This window comes from Suncus etruscus, chromosome 20 (assembly GCF_024139225.1).
Source record: "Suncus etruscus isolate mSunEtr1 chromosome 20, mSunEtr1.pri.cur, whole genome shotgun sequence".
Lineage (NCBI taxonomy): Eukaryota > Metazoa > Chordata > Mammalia > Eulipotyphla > Soricidae > Suncus > Suncus etruscus.
In genome coordinates this window covers 11,245,743-11,267,024 of record NC_064867.1, presented here as the reverse complement: position 1 = coordinate 11,267,024, position 21,282 = coordinate 11,245,743, and the positions used below count along the sequence as shown (strand labels likewise).

The following is a 21,282-nucleotide window of genomic DNA, read 5'->3' as shown; positions in this document are numbered from 1 at the left end:
TTTTTAAAATTAAATTTTTAAAAATTACTTTGTTCAAACACCATGGTTTGCAAGACGGTTTATAACACAGGTCATTTTCTCAATTACAAAGTTGTTCATGAGTGAGTGCGATCATATAATATTCAAGAACTTTCACCAGTTCACATTTCCTGATGAACCCAGTTTCTCTCACCCTACACCACTGCCTTCTGTGCATGCCAAAAATTAATTTATTTAGGTCTGTGTATTTGTCATATATTCCAGGAATCTTGTGTTGATTGAAGTGTGTATTTTGTGAAAAGGTATAAGGAGGACTTGATCATCCTTAAAAATAATGACTTACAATGTAGATAACTTTATAGATTCTTTTTTTTGTAATTTAAAATACATATTTATCATTCAATGTTACTTTTTATTTTTTTATTTTTTTATTTAAACAATTTTATTACATACATGATTGTGTTTAGTCATGTAAAGAACACCACCCATCACCAGTGCAACAATCCCATCACCAATGTCTCAAATCTCCCTCCTCCCCACCCAACCCCCGCCTGTACTCTAGAAAGGCTTTCTATTTCCCTCGTACATTCTCATTATTAAGATAGTTCAAAATGTAGTTATTTCTCTAATTAAACTCATCCCTGTTTGTGGTGAGCTTCATGAGGTGAGCGGTAACTTCCATCTCTTTTCTCTTTTGTGTCTGAAAGTTATTATTGCAAGAATGTCTTTCATTTTTCTTAAAACCCATAGATGAGTGAGACCATTCTGCGTCTTTCTCTCTCTCTCTCTGACTTATTTCACTCAGCATAATAGATTCCATGTACATTTATGGAAAGCAATATGGAGATTCCTCCAAAAACTGGAAATCGAGCTCTCATATGACCCAGCTATACCACTCCTAGGAATATACCCTAGGAACACAAAAATACAATAAAAAAAAATCCCTTCCTTACACCTATATTCATTGCAGCACTATTTACCATAGCAAGACTCTGGAAACAGCCAAGATACCCTTCAACAGATGAATGGCTAAAGAAACTGTGGTACATATACACAGTGGAATATTATGCAGCTATCAGGAGAGATGAAGTCATGAAATTTTCCTATACATGGATGTACATGGAATCTATTAGACTTCATAAATTCTTGTTTATAGCATTCACAGATTAATATATTCACAGATATATATTAATATATATTATTATATTAATAATATATATAATAATAATATATATTATTAATATATTCACAGATATATTAAGAATTAGAAAGTGTTAACATTGAGTTTTAATATTTGTGAATTGATTAAACCAATTGAACTGAGAAAGTTTACTCTAAACATATTTCACAAATGTTACTATACTACATGACTATACTCATACCTACATTATGCAATATGCTATTTTTATTTAAGCACTATGGTACATAATTGTTTATGGTTGAATGACACTCTCTCATGAACAAACAATGTACTCCAACTTTTACAAGTGCAAGTTTCTGGTGAACAGTCTCCTCAACATTCCTCCCATCCACCCCCTGATTTTCTGGGGCAGACATTTCACTTATCTTTCTTTCTATCTCTCCATGTATATCACTTTATTTCCCTTAAGCACCCCATTTTGTCCAGAGTGATCAATTCCAAATATCATTGTCATAATAATATCTAAATGGAGTCGAGTGGTATTATTTGATACCTGATTCATAATTAATTTCACATTTTAATTAAAAACAATAAAATAATTAAAAATGTGTACTATTTTATGAATTGACCTTCAATCCAAAATATAGGTGTTTAGAACAGCATTCAGAGGCATGGGTTTTGTGGGAAGAACATAAAGATAACCGGTATATTTAAATTGGACAGTCTCTGTGGACATTGAGAAGAAAGTTTACATGAGTTCTTACTCTAAAAATAAAACAACATTTAAGAGAGAAGTAACACACAGCTGTTAGGAAAAATGAAGTCATGAAATTTTTTTTACATGGAATGATATGGAGAATATTATACTGAATGAAATAAATCAGAGGACAAGAAATAACCAAAATAACCATACTCATTTATTGATTTAAGATAAAGAGAGTATGATAATAATATCCCAAGACAATAGAGATGAGGGCTAGAGAACCATCCATGACTTGAAACTTGTGATAAATGGCCAGGCACCCTATTTTTGTCCACAGTGATCAGTTCTAATTATCATTGTCACAGGGACCATTTGCTACAACCATTTACATTCACCACTCTTTATGGCAAGTTTTCTACCATGGATTGGTCCTCTTCATCCTCATTTCTATTGTTTCTGGGTATTATTAACATATTTTTATTTTTCTTATATCCGTCTAACTCATTTTACTCAACATAATAACCTCCATATTCATCCATGTATGATAAAATTTTATGACTTACTTTTTCTAAACACCTGCATAGTATTCCATTTGTAGATGGACTGCAGTTTCTTTTCTTTTCTTTATTTTTCTTTTTTCTTCCTTTCTTTTTCTTTCTTTCTCTCTTCCTTTCTTTTTCTTTCTTTATTTCTCTCTTTCTCTCTCTTTCTCTTTCTCTCTCTCTCTCTTTCTTTCTTTCTTTCTTTCTTTCTTTCTTTCTTTCTTTCTTTCTTTCTTTCTTTCTTTCTTTCTTTCTTTCTTTCTTCTTTCTTTCTCTTTTTTCTTTCTTCTTTCTTTTCTTTCTTTCTTCTTTCTTTCTTTCTTTCTTTCTTCTTTCTTTCTTTCTTTCTTTCTTTCTTTCCTTCTTCCTTCTTCCTTCTTCTTCTTTTCTTTCTTTCTTTTTTCTTTCTTTCTTTCTTCTTTCTTTCTTTCTTTCTTTCTTTCTTCCTTCTTTTCTTTCTTTCTTTCTTTTCTTTCTTTCTTTCTTTCTTTCTTTCTTTCTTCTTTCTTTCTTTCTTTCTTTCTTTCTTTCTTTCTTTCTTTCTTTCTCTTTTTTCTTTCTTTCTTTCTTTCTTTCTTTCTTTCTTTCTTTCTTTCTTCTTTCTTTCTTTCTTCTTTCTTTTCTTTCTTTCTTTCTTTCTTTCTTCTTCTTTCTTTCTTTCTTTCTCTTTCTTTCTTTCTTTCTTTCTTTCTTTCTTTCTTTGTTCTTTCTTTCTTTCTTTCTTTTTTTCTTTCTTTCTTTCTTTCTTTCTTTCTTTCTTTCTTTCTTTCTTTCTTTCTTTCTTTCTTTCTTTCTTTCTTTCTTTCTTTCTTTCTTTCTTTCTTTCTTTCTTTCTTTCTTTCTTTTTCTTTCTTCTTCTTTCCTTTTTATAGTTATCTTTATTTAAACACCGTGATTACAAATATGATTATAGTTGTATGATTACAGTCTTGTAAAGAACACCCCCCTTCACCAGTGCAACATTCTCACCACCAATTTCTCAGAGCTCCCTCCTCCCCACCTCCCCACACCTGTACACGAGACAGGCTTTTTACTTCCCTCATTCATTCACATTGTTATGATAGTTTTCTTTTTTTTTTTTTATAAAAGGGTGATTTATTTGATAAAAGATCATCTGGGTGTCAAGAGAAACTCTGGGTGCCAAAGGTGAGAATGAGAACAACAAAGTCTTGCTGCAGAGTGGGGAAGACTCAATGGCCACATATCACAGCCATACTGAGAGGCGCTGAGTGGACACACATTACTGCCATAGTTAGAGGTGCAGGGTAGCCACACATCACAGCCAAACTGAGAGGTGCAGGGCGAACATGTGTTATGGTCATAGTGAGAGGTACAGGATAGCCACACATCCCGGCCATATTGAGAGGTGCAGTGTGGCCACACATCACAGCCATATTGAGAGGTACAGGGTAGCCATGCATCACAGCTATACTGAGAGATGCAGGGCAGCCACACATCACGGGCATATTGAAAGGTGCAGGGTGGCCACACTAGCTGGTCTTGGTCACTGGTCTTCTGTCATCAGGCCCAAGGTCAGCTGCTCCCTGAAGCCCATCTGGTAGTAGTCCAAAATCTCCCAGAATCTGGAATCGGTGGCCAGGTACCTTCTCTCAGGGTGCAAGTGCCACATCCTGGGCAGTGTGGCCACTACTGGATTGACCATGCCCTGTGGAGCTTGGAGACGAATAGGAATCTTCCACAAGGATACAATTAATCTGTTCATTGGGCGTTCCCCGGGCACCTTAGGCACCCAATTGATCCTTTTGATAAACTGGTTGGAGAAGCTCACTCTGCGTACAAAGGCCACCCAGGTCCTCCCGTGCTCATCTTCATAGATGCCTGGTACCCGGAGCCACAGGCAGCGTGGGTATGGCCCCAAGAGTGGAGAAGACCCCTCTGACATCTCTAAGCCGTCGCCCAGGCCGGCCACAGGATCCTAGCGGACATGTACTGAAGCCTAGTTGAGGCGTGACGATAGTTTTCAGTGTAATCATCTCTCCAACTGCACTCATCACTTTATGTGATGAGCTTCATGTCATGAGCTGCACCTACCAGCCCTCATCTCTCTTGTCTCTGAGATACTGTTAAAAATGTCTTTCATTTTTCTTAAAGCCCATAGATGAGTGAAATGAATTCTGTGTCTTTATCTCTCCCTCAGACTTACTTCAGTCAGCATAATAGATTCCATGTACATCCATGTATAGGAAAATTTCATAAATTTAACTCTCCTGATGGCTGCATAGTATTCCATTGTGTATATGTACCACAATTTCTTTAGTCACTCATCTGTTGAAGGGAATCTTGGTTGTTTCCAGAGTCTGGCTATTGTAAATAGCGCTGCAATGAATATAGGTGTAAAGAAGGGATTTTTTGTATTGTATTTTTGTGTTCTTCGGGTATATTCCTAGGAGTGGTATAGCTGGATCGTATGGAAGCTCAATTTCCAATTTGTGAAGGAATCTCCATATCGCTTTCCATAAAGTTTGTACTAGACGGCATTCCCACCAGCAGTGAAAAAGAGTTTCTTTCTCTCCACATCCCCGCCAGCACTGTTTGTTTTCCTTTTTTGTGATGTGTGCCAATCTCAGTGGCATGAGGTGGTACCTCATAGTAGTTTTGATTTGCATCTCCCTGACGATTAGTAATGTTGAGCATCTTTTCATGTGCCTTTTGGCCATTTGCCTTTCTTATTATTCAAAGTGTCTGTTCATTTCTTCTCCCCGTTTTTGATGGGGTTAGATTTTTTTTATTGTATAGTTCTGTCAGTACCTTGTAAATTTTGGATACTAGTCCTTTATCTGATGAGTATTGGGTGAATAATTTCTCCCACTCAGTGGGTGGCCTTTGTATTCTGTATCTCCTTTGAGATGCAGAAGCTTCTCAGCTTAATATAGTCCCATCTGTTTATCTCTGCTTCCACTTGTTTGGAGAGTGCTGTCTCCTCCTTAAAGATGCCTTTAGTCTCAATGTCCTGGAGTGTTTCACCTACATGTTGTTCTATATACCTTATAATTTCAGATTTGATATCAAGGTCTTTAATCCATTTGAATTTTACCTTTGTACATGGTGTTAGCTGGGGGTCTGAGTTCACTTTTTTGAAAGTGGCTAACCAGTTGTGCCAACACCAATTTTTGAATAGGCTTTCCTTGCTCCATTTAGGATTTCTTGCTCCTTTATAAAAAACTAGGTGGTTATATGTCTGAGGAACATTCTCTGAGTACTCAAGCCTATTAAAACCGTAATCAAAAATTTGCCCAAAAACAAAGCCCAGGCCCTGATGGATTCACGAATGAATTCTTTCAAACTTTTCAAGAGGAACTACTACCAATGCCGGCCAGGCCCTTTTATGAAATATAAAAAACAGGAACACTTCCAAATAGCTTTTATGAAGCCAACATCACCTTAATACCAAAACCAGACAGAGATGGTGCCAAAAAAGAAAATTACAGACCAATATCCCTGATGAACACAGATGCAAAGATCCTCAACAAAATCCTGGCAAAAAGGATCAAGTGCCTCATCAAGAAATCATTCACTTTGATCAAGTAGGTTTTATCCCAGGAATGCAAGGATGGCTTAACATCTGTAAATCTATCAACATCATACACAACATCAACAACAAGAAAAATAAAAATCACATGGTCATATCAATAGACGCAGAAAAAGCATTTGATAAGTTTCAACACCCATTCTTGATGAAAACTCTCAGCAAGATAGGAATAAAAGGAACCTTTCTCAATATAGTTAATGCCATCTACCACAAGCCAGTGGTAAATATTATCCTCAATGGAGAAAAACTAAAAGCCTTCCCCCTAAATTCTGGTACAAGACAAGGCTGTCCTCTCTCACCACTCCTATTCAACGTAGTACTGGAATTACTTGCTATAGCGACTAGGCAAGAAAAAGATATCAAGGGAATCCAGATAGGAAAGGAAGAAGTCAAGCTCTCACTGTTTGCAGATGACATGATATTCTACTTAGAAAACCCTAAAGACTCTACCAAAAAGCTTCTAGAAATAATAGATTCATATAGCAAAGTGGCAGGCTACAAAAATAACACACAAAAATCAATGGCCTTTTTATACATTAATAATGGTAGAGAAGAAATAGACATTAAGAGAAAAATTCCATTCACATTAGTGTCAAACAAACTCAAATATCTTGGAGTCAACCTGACGAAAGATGTGAAGGATCTATACAAAGAAAACTATAAAACACTGCTCCAAGAAATAAGAGAGGACACGCGGAAATAGAAACACATACCCTGGTCATGGATTGGTAGGATCAACATCATTAAAATGGCAATACTTCCAAAAGCATTGTACAGATTTAACGCGATTCCTCTAAAGATACCCATGACATTCTTCAAAGAAGTGGATCAAACACTTCTGAAATTCATTTAGAACAATAAACAACCTCGAATAGCTAAAGCACTCCTTGGGAAAAGGAATATAGGAGGCATTACTTTCCCCAATTTTAAGCTGTATTACAATAGGCTTGAGTACTCATCTTTCTTTCTCTCTTTCTCTCTCTCTCTCATGACATTCTTCAAAGAAATGGATCAAACACTTCTGAAATTCATTTAGAACAACAAACAACCTCGAATAGCTAAAGCACTCCTTGGGAAAAGGAATATGAGAGGCATTACTCTCTCTCCTTCCTTCCATTGGCTTTGCTTTTTTGGGCTGCACCCGGTGACGCTCAGGGATACTCTGAGCTATGTGCTCAGAAATTGCTCCTAGCTTAGGGAACCATATGGGACGCTGGGGTTCGAACCACGATCCATCCTAATCAAGCACCAAAAAGACAGAAGCCTTACTGCTCTTCGCCACTGCTCTGGCCCCTGGACTGCAGTTTCTTTAGCCACTCATCTGTTACCAGGCACCTGGGCCAGATTCTGACAATTATAAATAGTGTTCTGATGGAAATATGAATTCAGAGGACTTTACTCCTGGTGGTTTTGGTTCCTAGGTTATATCCCTGGGAGTGATATTGTTGTATCAAATGGAAGCTCACTTTCTAGTTTTTTGAGGAAGATCCATATTGTTTTCCCAAAAGGCTGAACCAGTTAACATTTTCACCTGCAGTGAATGAGAGTTCCCCCACTCACATCCTTACCAGCAATGTTTGTTCTACTTTGTGGTGTGAAATCATATCTCATTGTTGTTTTTCTGTGCCTCTCTCTGAAGATTAGTGATATGGAGTCATTTTATGTGCCTTTTGGTCATCTGTATGTTTTCTTGATTTTTGGATGAGGTTAAATTTCTTTCTTGTAAAGTTTAATCAGTGCATTGTAAATCTTAGATATTAACCTCTTCTCTGATGAATATTAGGTGAATTTTTCTCCCATTCTTTGGTTAGTCTTTGTATCTTAACCACTGTCTCCTTTAAAGTACAGAAATTCAATATGCATTTGAAATAAATTATCTCTAGTAGTTTTGTGCTTCGCTTATTTATAAATCATATACTTCATTTACATGCAAAAAATTTCCCTACAATAATATCAACCTTGTTTTGCTCTTCATTTCTTTGTTTAATTATTTTCCAGTGAATACATTAAACTATTCAGAGGACACATTTATTGTTTTAGTCACCATGCAATTTACTAAAAGGTGTTACAGTTATGGAAATATTTGCAAAAATGCTTAGGAAGTGGAAAATATTAAGTAAATAGATATTGATTAGCCCATACGTTGTACTTTATTTCATCATTTGAACTGGACAATCTGAACTATGATGCCTATGTTCAGAGGCATTTTTCCTGCCTAAACAGTTGTCTTAGAATTTGGTTGCTAAGAACTAGGATATTACTCCCATGTCATAATGAACAAAAGTACTAAAAGTTATCATAAATTGTCAGTATTGCCTAATAGAGACATATGATAAGAATAATTTTAAGGAAATTTCAAGGGACAAATGGTGTCTCAGTATTACACGCAAAAGACATACAGAAGTAGATTTGGTAATGAGAGAAAGAAAAGAACCAGAGAAGTAGCATAGCAGGCAGAGTGCTTATATTTCTTGTATTCAATCCAGATCCCATCCCTGGTGCCACATATGGACCCCAAATATGTTACACAAGCAAAACAAAGTGTGACTCAACTCCTCAATCCAAAAATAAATTAAAAAGTAAGATGTTTCTTACATTCTCATTGATACACCATTGAGTCAGTTCTGTGATCAGGAAATTGTATGGAGGGTAATGGTGTGAAAAAAATAATATTCTTTGAAGACATTCTTTGGAGAAAATGTTGATGCAAAGAAATAAAAGCTAACCAAAGGTGATTAAAGATGTGATGGGGCAGACCTTTGATGCAAAAATCAACAGTTTTATTAAGAATAGCAATGATTGCTTACTAAGAAAAACCATGATATGGTCAGCAATATCCTTAGAAACCATACGCTACTCGTAACATTTTTGTCTCCTATTGAGCAAGTATTGTTCATAGAGTATTGATGTAAACATGTATGTGCTATCCTTCATTAGAAAGGCCAATAAGTGGTGTCGTTTCTAAATTGCTCTGCTGTCCTGTGATTCAGTACTGGCTTTGTTTTGTCCAGTAACAGTATTTTCTGTTTCCAGCAGTCCTATGCACCAGCTCCCCACCCCATGGCTCCTCCGAGTCCCAGCACAAACAGCAGCAGCAACAACAGCAGCAACAACAGCAGTGGGGAGCAGTTGAGTAAAACCAACCTGTACATTCGAGGCCTTCCACCAGGCACCACCGACCAGGATCTAATCAAGCTATGCCAACCGTAAGCACTTATCTCCTCTTTCCATTATTTTTTAACCCATGTGTTTTTACCAAATGTATTCAGTCTGCAAATATTTTGTGTTTTGACCTCTATGCCTGGTCAGTGAAAAACTGACATGTAAGCAGAACATAATTGTTAGGTCTTAAATGAAGATTAGTTTGGACAATAGATTTGTGTGTGTGCGTGAGCGTGCGTGCCTCTGTGTGTGTGTGTGTGTGTGTGTGTGTGTGTGTGTGTGTGTATGTGTGTGTGTAATCTTCAATATTGTGAGTAGAGATGCACATAAATGCTAGTTGAAGCGCATGTATAGACCTGGAAGTTGGTAAGCAAGTATTGAATTGGAATCTGAAATCTTGTGACGGGTAAAATTCTGGTTAGCATGCTTTTGTCAGAAGAGAAATCTGAAAGCAATTTCAAGAAACTGAGAAGTGGTCAATGTAAGCATGACTACTCCCTAGATTATGGATTTTTACTGGTCAGTTTGTAATTTTCAATGAGGAACAGGTAAAAGAAAAATTAAATGGTTCATTCTATCTTTCCTGGAAAACAACGACCTCTGAATTCTATGAAGCTCTTTACCTCTACACCAAGAATATTCCTCAGGTAATTTTTATTTCCTAAAAAATTGGCAAACCATTTTTGTTCATTTGTAATCGACCAAAACTTATACTATTAATGCTTATGTTGTGTAAATAAATTAACCATATTTAACTTTACCATCAAAATTAGATGACTAATAAATTGAAAAACCTTTCTAGTCTTGTGTTTTAGGTTGTTGTATGGTTAATTTCAAAGTAATAGTAGTGAAGCTATTTTTCATGTGTTGTGCCAGAGCTGGGTATATTTGAATTTTGTGAAACTATTACTCAATTGTTCCTTTTTGTCTCTTTTGCAATGCTTTTATAAGAAGATTGAAAGAATATTGATCTTGTAATTTTTCCAAGCTCTAAAATATTGGAATAGAAAACAAAGCAAACATTATTTATTTGAATTTGTTCTGGATTTTAAAACTAGGACAAATATTAAAACAACAGGAAGTGGCATAGACCAAAATACAAACACATAACTATATAACCATTTGGCATGGAATTATGTTGCTATTCACTGATTTGTATTTACATAGAACATATGAAAAAAAACTTCAAAATGTATTTATTTCAAAGCTATTTGTACATAAAAGAAATGTGCTAGAACTAAGCCAGTCCTATAAAATATTGAGATTGAATGTTGAAAGTAAATAATTCTAATTTTTTCTGTTGTTAGAAAAATCTAAACTACTAAATACTAGTCTCTGGAAATAAGAAAGAAAAAGAATGTTTGTTTTATGTTAGAGACTACCGAAGGATCTCATAATTGAAGTGGACATGAAAATGCATGCTGTTATCTTTGATTAGCATATAAATATCCCTTGTTAAAATACTGGTGATATTACATTCTTTTTGTGTTATATCTCTCAGAGAGTTTGTTTTAAGAGAAACTACATTTAACCTAAAATATGCCTTTCTTTTCAGTTTCCTAATGGACTTTGGGAAATTTTTTCTCTGATATATATGTACATACATACATATATATGTTTATATACATATATATTAAGGCCATTATATCTACTAAAGCATGGAGTTTAATCATGCATGATATCAGCTGAAGTGGAACTTTGTATATTAATACCTTCTCAGTGATCCTATGAACTTTACTCAAATCAGTAACTTCCTTTGAATTTCATATGATAATTGTGGACTTTGATTATTTCCAATTTTCCTGCAGAGTTGGAGGGTACTGGAGCCAATTTGACTAGAGGGCTAGAAATCAATATAACATGTTCAGAAATTATTTTAATGATTTGTTACATATTTGGATGAGGAATATGTTTAGTGCGGACATATAATGAACATCAAATATGAACACATTAAAAGAATTTTTCCTCTTATTTATGAATATGCCATTTATATTTTTATCATACTGTACATATTTGGTCATCAACTATTTCTAGATAGAAACATACTAGAAATGTGGAAACAAGAGCCTACTGTCATTTTAACTCGTTAAAGAGATGTGATGACTCAGAAACTTAGTTACATATAATAATAATTTTATTTACATATAATATATAAATTATATTTTCCATAATTTACATAATATGTTTATAAAATTCATATATAATATAATTTATATTATATAAAACATATGTGTTTTATATAATTTATGCTATATAAATTATTTATATAATATGTAGCATATGTGCCATACATTTGAAATACATTATATAAATTATACATAATGTTTGTTTACATATATTATGTTATATATAAATTGTATATATTATATTTCATTATATATAATTTACATAAAATGTAAATGCTGTAGATGAAGTGTTTCGTCCTAATTATAACAAGGAAATTGAAAGAGAATGCAGAGTAAGAATACTTGTTCCTATTAATTCATCTAGCTAATAAAACCCAGTCCATATTTTATTTATTATTAACTATTGGTAAATTTTCTAATTTCTAGAATGATGCGGTTATTATAACTTACATTGTTCTGTACTAAGTAATCTTAGAGAACTACTGTGATTAGACAACATAACAGAAGAGAATTATAAACCAAGGGATCTAGATTTGTTGTCTAAATTGTTTGAGGTTTATACCAATGGTTATTCCCTCTTAACACTAATTTCCCTTGAGCATAAAATATTTCCAAACTCCAATTTTCAAAGTGTCTTTTGCTCTAACAATGTCTGTATTTCACTAAGGCCCTCATTATTTAGCACTAAATTAAATGCTGGATTTTTAAAAAAAAATTTTTTTGCTGTTATAGGGTCATAGTTGGAACTGATCCAGTTATTTTGTTGAAAAAATTTTATTAAGAGATTGACATATGTAGATTATTAAATATTGGTTCCATTCTTATAGTAAAATATTATTGGGACAAAGAGGAAGTTTCCTCCTAATTGTGTGCTCAGGCAATCAAATTAATATCAGATAATTTACATGGTAAGTATGTTTGAGTATTTACATACTTGCAATTTCTAAAATCAGTGGAGCAAAGTGAGGATATGTATTTTCAGTTAATGCATGAAATGAAAACTTGAGTTTTCTTTTTTTTCATTTTTTATTTTTAATTATGAGAACAAAGATGCAAAGAAAGAGGACAAGGTAAAGTTACAGTGGAAGGACAATCACCTATAAACAGAATTCTCAGTAGTCCCATTGCTGATATCTTAACTTTGAACTTTCAGCCAAAGAACATTGAGAAAAATAAAACAGAACTCACGTACAATTACTTTGTCCCTCAAGTCCCCAGATTGTAATACATAATATTTCTTAGCAGCACACAAAGCAATCTAAAGCCATAAAACTTATGTAACTCCTTGAACATTGAAGGCAAAGTACTTTTTTACATTTCCATGAACATGCATATTAGCTTAAGTTAACTTCAAAAGTTTAAGTGGGTTGTTTTTCTTAAGGATTAGAGTCAAAGGAGCACAGTAAAAATGGTGTTAGAGTGGCAATTATTGTTTGCATAGGCCCACCAAAATATGAGGGACATGGAAAGAAAAAGCTTTGGCCTAAATACAAGGAGACCCTACCCCTGAAGTTTCCTGGCATGATACCAACTCTAGGCTCTAGGCAAACTAGTTTGTTCAATTTAGGTCATTCTCTGTAGTGCCAATACACTTTTATTTTTCACACAGTCTCTGTTGTTGGTTTCATGGAAAACTTGAGTTTTCTATAAGAAAAAGGTGTTTCAGGTTAAGAGAAGATCATATGCTCTGTAATTAGATATTTAAAGGTCATATGAAGAGGTTTTTCCTATAGAAAGTTATTTGTGATAAAAGTTTATTTTGTGTGATAGCCCAACTTCCTTTTTTATATGTAGTTAAAACGTAGCAAATAGCTTTGTGAGCTCTCACAACCTTAGTTGAACTTATGTCAAAAAATATCTGCATGTCTAAGAGATCCATCTTGTGAAGGCTTTACTAAAAATATTTGGTAGGTCTAGTCTTCAGCTTCTTAAAGGTGCACTTTGTTTTACTCTAACAGTCTTCTATATATTCCAAACATTTTATTTTACTATTATGTATTTGACTCTATAAAATTAATTTCACTGAAAAAAATTAATTATTTTAGGTTTAGAAGAGCTTGCCATAAGGCTCTACTTTTTATTTTATTTCTTATGAGATTATAAGTACTTTGAGAATTACTATTTCCTTATAGGAAATGCAATATTTGCTAATATCCATAGTAATAGAATAACAGAAAACAGAGACCTACAAAAAGGCAAAGATATATCAAATTATCTATTATTATAAAACAATATCCGTGTTAATTCTAATGATAGCAAGAAAATGATATTACAGTCAATAAATTGCATAATTTCTCAGTGTATAATTTGGAAGCAAATTTATATTAAGAGATTCTATTCACATTTATTATCAAAAACCCTAGGCTTAGATTGCAAGTAAAAATCAAACAAAAGAGGACTGAAGAGTCCTCTTTAAAACATTCCTGAAGAGGATTAAGGAGTGATTTTACTCTATACAAAGTTATTTGTACATTTTAAATAAATCTGGGCCGGAGAGATAGCATGGAGGTAAGGCGTTTGCCTTTCAAGCAGAAGGTCGGTGGTTCGAATCCCGGCATCCCATATGGTCCCCCCTGCCTGTCAGGGGCGATTTCTGAGCATAGAGCCTGGAGTAAGAACTGAGTGCTGCCGAGTGTGACCCCCCCCCCCCGACAAAAAAATAAATAATAAATCTAGTGCATTATAAACCTTATCTGAAGTGATTTGGTAATAATATTGCAATATCTTTTTTTAAATTTTTGGTTTTTTGTGTTTTAGGGCCACATCTGACTGTGCTCAGAGGTCACTCCTGGCTCTGCACTCAGAAATTACTCCTGGCCAGGGCCAGGAACTATCTGGGATGCCAGGGATCTAACTTAGGTAGACTGTGCGTGCAAATTAATGTTCTCCCAGCCACTCCTTGCAATAGCTATATCTTAAAAAAAATCCAAAGAAACTTTAAAAGTGCTCTCCTTTGAAGCTTAATTACAGATTTCTGCATAATTACAATATTTTGTGTTAAAGATTGAAGGTGAGTAAATTTAAACAAAGGTCTTGCCTACTAGAGCTCAATACAGGAAAAAATGTTATCAGTTAAATATTTATAAAATTTAATATAAAATTGCAACAAAATATACAAAAAATATTGATATGTGTAACAGCAGATTAAATCTGAATAGAGCAGAGAGTAGACATCTCCGAGGAAGTGACAATTGACCTAAAATTATAGGAGGTATATGTTTATCAAATGAGAAAGAAAATTCTAGGCAGAACTTTACATATGCAGATTCAGTGACTAAAGGAAACAGCAAAAACAAGAGACTTATAAAGGTCAGTGTGTTTATGGTAAAGAGAAAGAGCTGGAATATGGGGCAAATGAGCTGAAACCTAAAGAAAGATAAAATAATCTCTTTTTTAATAAAATATAAAAGTTTAACATTAGAAGAATAAAAAAATAATTCCCCAGCTGAGAAGAACTTTGTAGAGGACTAAGTTAATTTTGGCTCATTTTGTAGGATTTTAATAGATAAACTGGGCCATTGTGTTAAGTTATCAAGTGACAAGAATCATACAGAAAATTTAATGATTTAACAGGATATTCTGGCTACTCTTGAACTTTTTGGGTTATCTATTTGGTATTTTACTCTTGAGAAGCCTAAGTTTGGGGACTAAATACATGGGAATTGTTAACTTCCATTCTGAGAAAGAGCCCAAGAAATGGCAGGAATGTTTTAAATGTGGATTAGAGATACATTAAATGAAAGAATAAGCCTCAGTTTCTCTTTGACAGCTACTGTGTGCAGCTTCATTTTATTTTATCCTCGGAGCAAAACAAAGAAACCATGTAACTGTCAGAAACAAAGTCAAAGTAAATTTTTTCAAAATGATAATACCAACTTAAAAGTTAATATAAGAAATTCCATGTGATAAAGAAGCATATTTAAGTGCAAGCCCATAGAGAATGATGTAGAGAATAATAATTTTAGTTGCAGTAGTTACCTGTGGCTGACAGTTTCTTTTTTTACATACATTAATTTTTCTGTGAAGAAACATGAACCTGAGAGACAGTCAACTAATTTTGATGACAGAGCATTGAGTTGGAATCAAATAAGTTATTACTTAATCTCATCTTTTCACTATCATGAATGGTGACAGTGAAATATTTAGTGCCACAGTATTAAAAACTAAATTAATACTTAAATACTGTAGTATTAAAAACTGGAGACAAAAATAATAAAAACTGAATTTGCTTGAATATGCAGATATTTCCATGGCATGTCACCAGATGAAACTGGATAAAATATCTAGACTACGGGTGTGGCCCAAAAACCAAAAAAAAAAAAATATCTAGACTATATATCCTTTGAGTTTATCTAAACATGAAGAGATAGAATGGAAGAAGGAAGGTATAGATTTCTGCATAACATACAATAAAAAATAAGTATGTAAGCATTAAAAATTTGTACCAAAATATTTGCATATGCCTTATATATTAAGCAAAAAGTTCTTGATTAAGTTTATTAAATTTAATGTACACACAACAAACATTTACAAGTATATATGTAATGCATGCAAATTAATGCTTATTAATTTTAAATTAAAAGACAGTTTACTGTTTTGTTAAGAGTTACTTGGAAAATATAATTGCTCCTATTATTTAGTTGACAGATAAAACCATGACATATCTAAGCTGACTCAACAAATTTAAATATGCCTTTGAGTCCTTATAGATGTTCTTTTATTTAAATTACATGTGATAAAGTATTCAAAAAATATTCAAAGAGCACCTTTACTTCCTACTCACTTCCTGCTATCCCAAAGATTTCTGACCCTCAAAGCAATTACATAAAAAATTTACTCATAAAATAGGCCAGTGTTGTTAAAATAATGTTTAAATCTTTTGTACACAGTAAGAAAAAACAAACTCGGAAAATTTCCAGTCAGATTTTTCCTATTTACCTATCCTGGAGTGCATGATGGCTTGATTTCTTTTAATTGTGTCTGAACAGTTTGACAATTTATTGTGACAGGTTACATGAAATTGATAAAAGATTTGATTGTATTTGGTGCCTTTTTCAAAAATGTCCCTTACCATGTGTAATTGACTTAGAGCTGAAATAAAACTTGAGTCTGCTTTCACTATTTAACTTTCTGTATATATCATCACCAGAGGTCCAACAGGGAGGGTAGGGTAGGTGGAATAAAAGTTAGGAGATTAGCTTGAGCAGACCTTCTGCAAACTCCCACTTGCTTTTTCTTGTGGTGTTTCTCCTTTTTTGGTAAATGTTCAAATGAGATTCACAGCTTCGATTTAAAGTGAATTATGCCTGGGTAGCATAACTTGAACAAGAAGAAAAGCTTACAGTAATGAATGTATGGCAAAGCAGTTGACTTCCAGGTGTTTTAATCATGATTTAAATATGGGAGCTCCCACCTAAGACTTACCTCCTTTTAATTCATCCTACTTCAACTAACTTCACACACGCTGCTCTTTTTATAAAGGAAATTCACTCTGTTGCTGCATAAATAGTAATTAATTTTAAGTTCATTCAGCATGGGGGAGCAGGAAAAATCTCTAGCTAGAACTTTCTGAAGGGATTGTATTAAAGTTGGCATCATGATAAAAGGTATTGTAAATGAGAAATATGAATACAGTGATGTTTTTTTAAATTAAACGCCGATTAACTACTTCACACTGTTAAATATGTAATTTTTATTTTATAAAATTAGAGTGGTTGGGTTGTTAAATTTTAGTGTTTTCATGTTATCTTATTTATTTATTTTTTGTTTTCGGGTGACACCTGGCATGCACAGGGTTTACTTCTGACTCTGCACTCAGAAATTGCTCCTGCAAGCTCGAGAAACATATGGGATGTCAGGGATCAAACTCAGGCCAATCCTGGGTCAGCCACATGCAAGGCAAACACCCTATCAATTGTGCTATAGCTTTGGCCTCATAGTACTTTATTCAATACTCAAGAAACACTATAAAGATGATTATTCATCACTGAAGTTAAGTAAATTAAGTCTAGATTGTCAGGAAGGATATGTCCAAATTTATAATACCACTGGGATGTAAAACATGGCACAAGCTTCAAAGTGCAGATGCTTTATTATAACTATTAAAATATTCATTAAATTAGAATAGGGGTAACAAAAGTTGTGAGTTTTTAAATCTATGACTGTTCAAGAGAAAGAATTCCTTTGAGGAGTTTTATAAAGTTGTAATAACTAGATTTCATCATTCAAGAATTCCGATTTAACTAGTATGGGCCCAGTTAGACAAAATAATTTTAGAAGTTTGAAAGCCATTGGGGCAAATGACACTAAATAAGTTGGGATGTATCCTTAACCCTATTTTTTTTTAATGTAACTAGATTAAGGTATTATAGTTTATAATAGTATTGAGCTTTTTTTTTGAAAATGCAGACTTTTTAATAGTAAGAGTACTACATATGACAATATGTATTTTTTCAATGAATAGTGTGAGAATATGCTATAGTTAGTATGACATACACATATTTTAAGTATAAAATAATTTGTGAGTATATCAAATTTAACATTAAAACTTTAAATGCATTATTTCCTATAGCCAAATGGAAAAAAAATTGCAGATTTTGATATGGAAAAAGCTTGAGTTTCACAACTTACCAAGCAATCTGACATGTCACTTTTCCTGTTTCCATGTGTAAAAATATTCAAGACATTTAAACTGAACAAAGATATATGAGACAAATCAAATAAGTAGTTTAATTTATTTGGTAGGGTAAAATATACATTTAAATATAAGGCATCTTAACCAATGTACTTCATCCCGGTTTTTACTACTATTTATAGTTGCCTTATCTAAATAGTAATGAGCTTTTATGCTTTGTTTTTAGTTTCCTGTAGAATTTTAAACTTTCCCAGGAGTTGCCAACTTGTCTGCAACTAGAAAGAAGTCTTAAAAATAAATTTTCTTTTGATCATTTTTGGATTACTTGATATTTTGGTTTGTTTGGGCTGTCACACTTGGCTGTATTCAGGGGTTATTCCTGACTGCTAAGAACCACTCCTAGCAGGCTCTTAGAAACTTGTGGTACGCCAGAGATAGAACTCTTATCAGCTCTGTGATAGGCAAGCCATTTGTCTGCTATACTGTCTTCGTGGGATGCAAAAAAGCATTTAATATGAATTTATTTGATGAGTAAACATGAGATTCTAAATATTTTAATCACATTAAATTTCTCTATTTTTACATTTTCTTGCATCTCCCTGTCTAGTACATAGGTATACTAAATTTTAAAATAGTATCTTCCTGCATTTTATCAGGGCATCCTGGAAAGTATTATCTTACTGGTCCATTGACAATTCATTTATTATTGATTTTGTTAATTTGGATGAAGATTCTATTGAGTATCCATAATTTTCTTGAAAGATGTGTTAAATGATTGAGAGCTTTTAATTCTAATTTTTCTTTTTATGCTTAAAAAAGAAGTGAAATATAAAATTTAACATCATTTAGTGTACTTTAAGTTTTGTTGGACTTAATACAAAGAAAGTTAGCGCTAAGAAGGTAGAATTACTCTTCTACATGTGTCAATCTTGTAGTTCTGGGACATAAAATAAAATTCCCGGCAGGAATTTTACTGAAAGCCTGAAATTTTGAAAGAAATATGAGGTTTAAAGGGAGATCTCTGGCATTATGACTTTCAGTGTGCTATATATCTTTCAATTCCCAAAATAACAAAAGTCCATTTTAGTTCTGTTTTATTTTATCTTTATCTATTAGTTTATGAGTTGACTTTTCCTCCAATTTCAAATTATTCTTCACTCTGGGTTGTAACCCTTTTTTTTCCATAGAAACTTGGGGAATTTTTTCTTTTTATCTTTATTTCCTCTGGAATATTTTGGGATTTTCTAGGGTTTTGATATTCTATTTAGTTTGCATTAAAGAAAATATGTTTTAATAACTTTAGTTATTGTGGCTATGATTCAATATATATGTATACCTACACATATATAAATATTTATATAATCATGCATGCAATCTATATCTCCAGCCCATGAGATTTTTTAATTTATTTATTTAATTTTATTGTGAGGGGCCACACTCGGTGATGCTCAGAGGTTACTCCTGGCTGTGTGCTCAGAAATCGCTCCTGGCTTGGGGATGACTGAGATCGAACCCAGGTCCTTCCTGAGTCAGCTGCATGAAAGGCAAATGCCCTACTCTTGTGCCACCAGTCTGGCCCAGAGAAAAATTTATTTTGTACATAGTTCTGTATCTCATCATTCCCTTGAAAATGTCAAATCCCAAAAGAATTATTCTTAGGCTTTTTCCTATACAGTATCATTTTCTATTAATGTCACTATATGCTACACAGAAAGCAAAATTAAGGATAAATATCTTGTGTTGGATCTGAAGGCATTATACATCAAGCAAAACTGTGCAGGTCTTACATGCAGCTAATCATGGTTGATTACCAGTTACTACATATAGTTCCAAACTCAGAGTCAGGAATAAGTTTAGGCTGTAGATCCAAAACAAACAAAAATCTTAAGTCACTTCTCCCTAGTCTAAGAACAGTTTCCAAATTGCATGCACATATAATTTATTGGCATTTAAAATAGCTTGTTTGCTGCTTTAATATTACTACAGTTTATTTATTTCAGGAAACATTTTAATGTTATCTATGTGTCATATACTTCTGACAATGCTAAAATTGATAAATATCTGTATAAGACTAATATTTAAATAGTCAAATGAATGTATTAGTTAATAATTTAATACAAAACATAAAAATAGGGGTCAGATGGTAATGCAGTTTGCCTTGCACACAGAGGAGCCAGGTTCAATAACTGGCATCCCCTTGGGTTCCTCAAACAAACCAGGAGTAATTGTTGAGTACAAGCCAAGAGTAACCCCTGAGCACCATTGTGCATGGCCCCAAAACAAGCATAAAACTATATCTTGTAAAAGAGACTTAAATGCAAGAAGAGGAAGTTGTATGTAATGACTGATAAAATAATATTGGATGAACCATTTGATTATAACATAGTTTGTAGGAGCACACTATTCAAGAGGTAATACTTTATGTACAAATGTAAGAGCTTATCTAAATCTCAGAGGTCTAAATGAATAAAGAAGATCTGATAGCAAAATAACAGTGAGTAAGATGTTTTAAAAATGATAGGGGACAAAGGAAAAATAGTATTTTAGTGTTAAATCAGCAAAATTGTATAACTCACAATTATAAATAATGGATTTATTCAAAAAAATGTATTCTTATTAAACAATATATTCCAGATGCTGTTTAAGACTTATCTCTAAGGATATATTAAAGAAGAAGAAATGGAAGTAACTGGATACTCAGTAAAGAGATGGTGATCGGTGTGAAAGAGGCTACAAGGGATTGAGTAGAGATATATTTTGCAGATAATTGTGAGAAATATAACTAAAACTTGACATGAGAATTAAGAAAGGGAGCAGTAGGTGTAATCAATAAGTTTTGGCTTTGGCATATTCGAGTATACAGAAATTTATTAAAATGAGATAAATTAAGGGAAGAATTTATGTGTACTGATTTTCCCCATTTTGTTATTTTTTTAAGAATATATTTATTTAAGTACCATGATTACAAACACGTTTGTATTTGGGATTCTGTCATTAAAAATCGCCCCCTTCATCAGTGCAACTGTACTGCCACCAATACACCCATCTACCTCATCCCTCATCACTTGCCTATCTTCATGACAGGTATTCTATTTCTCTCACTACCATTGCCTTGATAGTTGTTAGTGTAGTTATTTCTCTAACTGTACTCATCACTCTTTGTGGTAAGCTTAATATTGTGGGCCAGTCATTCTGGCCCTCAACTCTATTAATTGTCTCTGAGTATATTTACCATACTATCTTTTATTTTTCTTAAATCCCACAGATGTGCGAGACTATCCTGCATCTATCTCTCTCCTATCTTATTTCATTCAGCATAATAGTGTCTATGATCATTCCTTGTATAGAAAAATTTTATGACTTCAATTTTTCTAATGGCTGCATAGTACTCCATTGCGTAGATGTACCATCATTTCTTTAGCCACTCATCTGTTGTCAAGCATCT

At 33.3% G+C, this 21,282-nt stretch overlaps 1 protein-coding gene across 3 annotated transcripts in view; it reads left to right on the top strand.

The window, feature by feature from the left end:
- The window catches only part of RBMS3 (RNA binding motif single stranded interacting protein 3), an 835,235-nt gene that overhangs the window by 161,033 nt on the left and 652,920 nt on the right, over nt 1–21,282 (top strand). For 2 of the 3 annotated variants that reach the window (XM_049766067.1, XM_049766065.1), the window contains exon 2: nt 8,949–9,121. In XM_049766067.1, coding sequence (XP_049622024.1) covers nt 8,949–9,121 — 173 coding nt within the window. The remainder of the gene's footprint in view (nt 1–8,948; nt 9,122–21,282) is intronic. The other variant, XM_049766066.1, reaches the window with a different exon arrangement.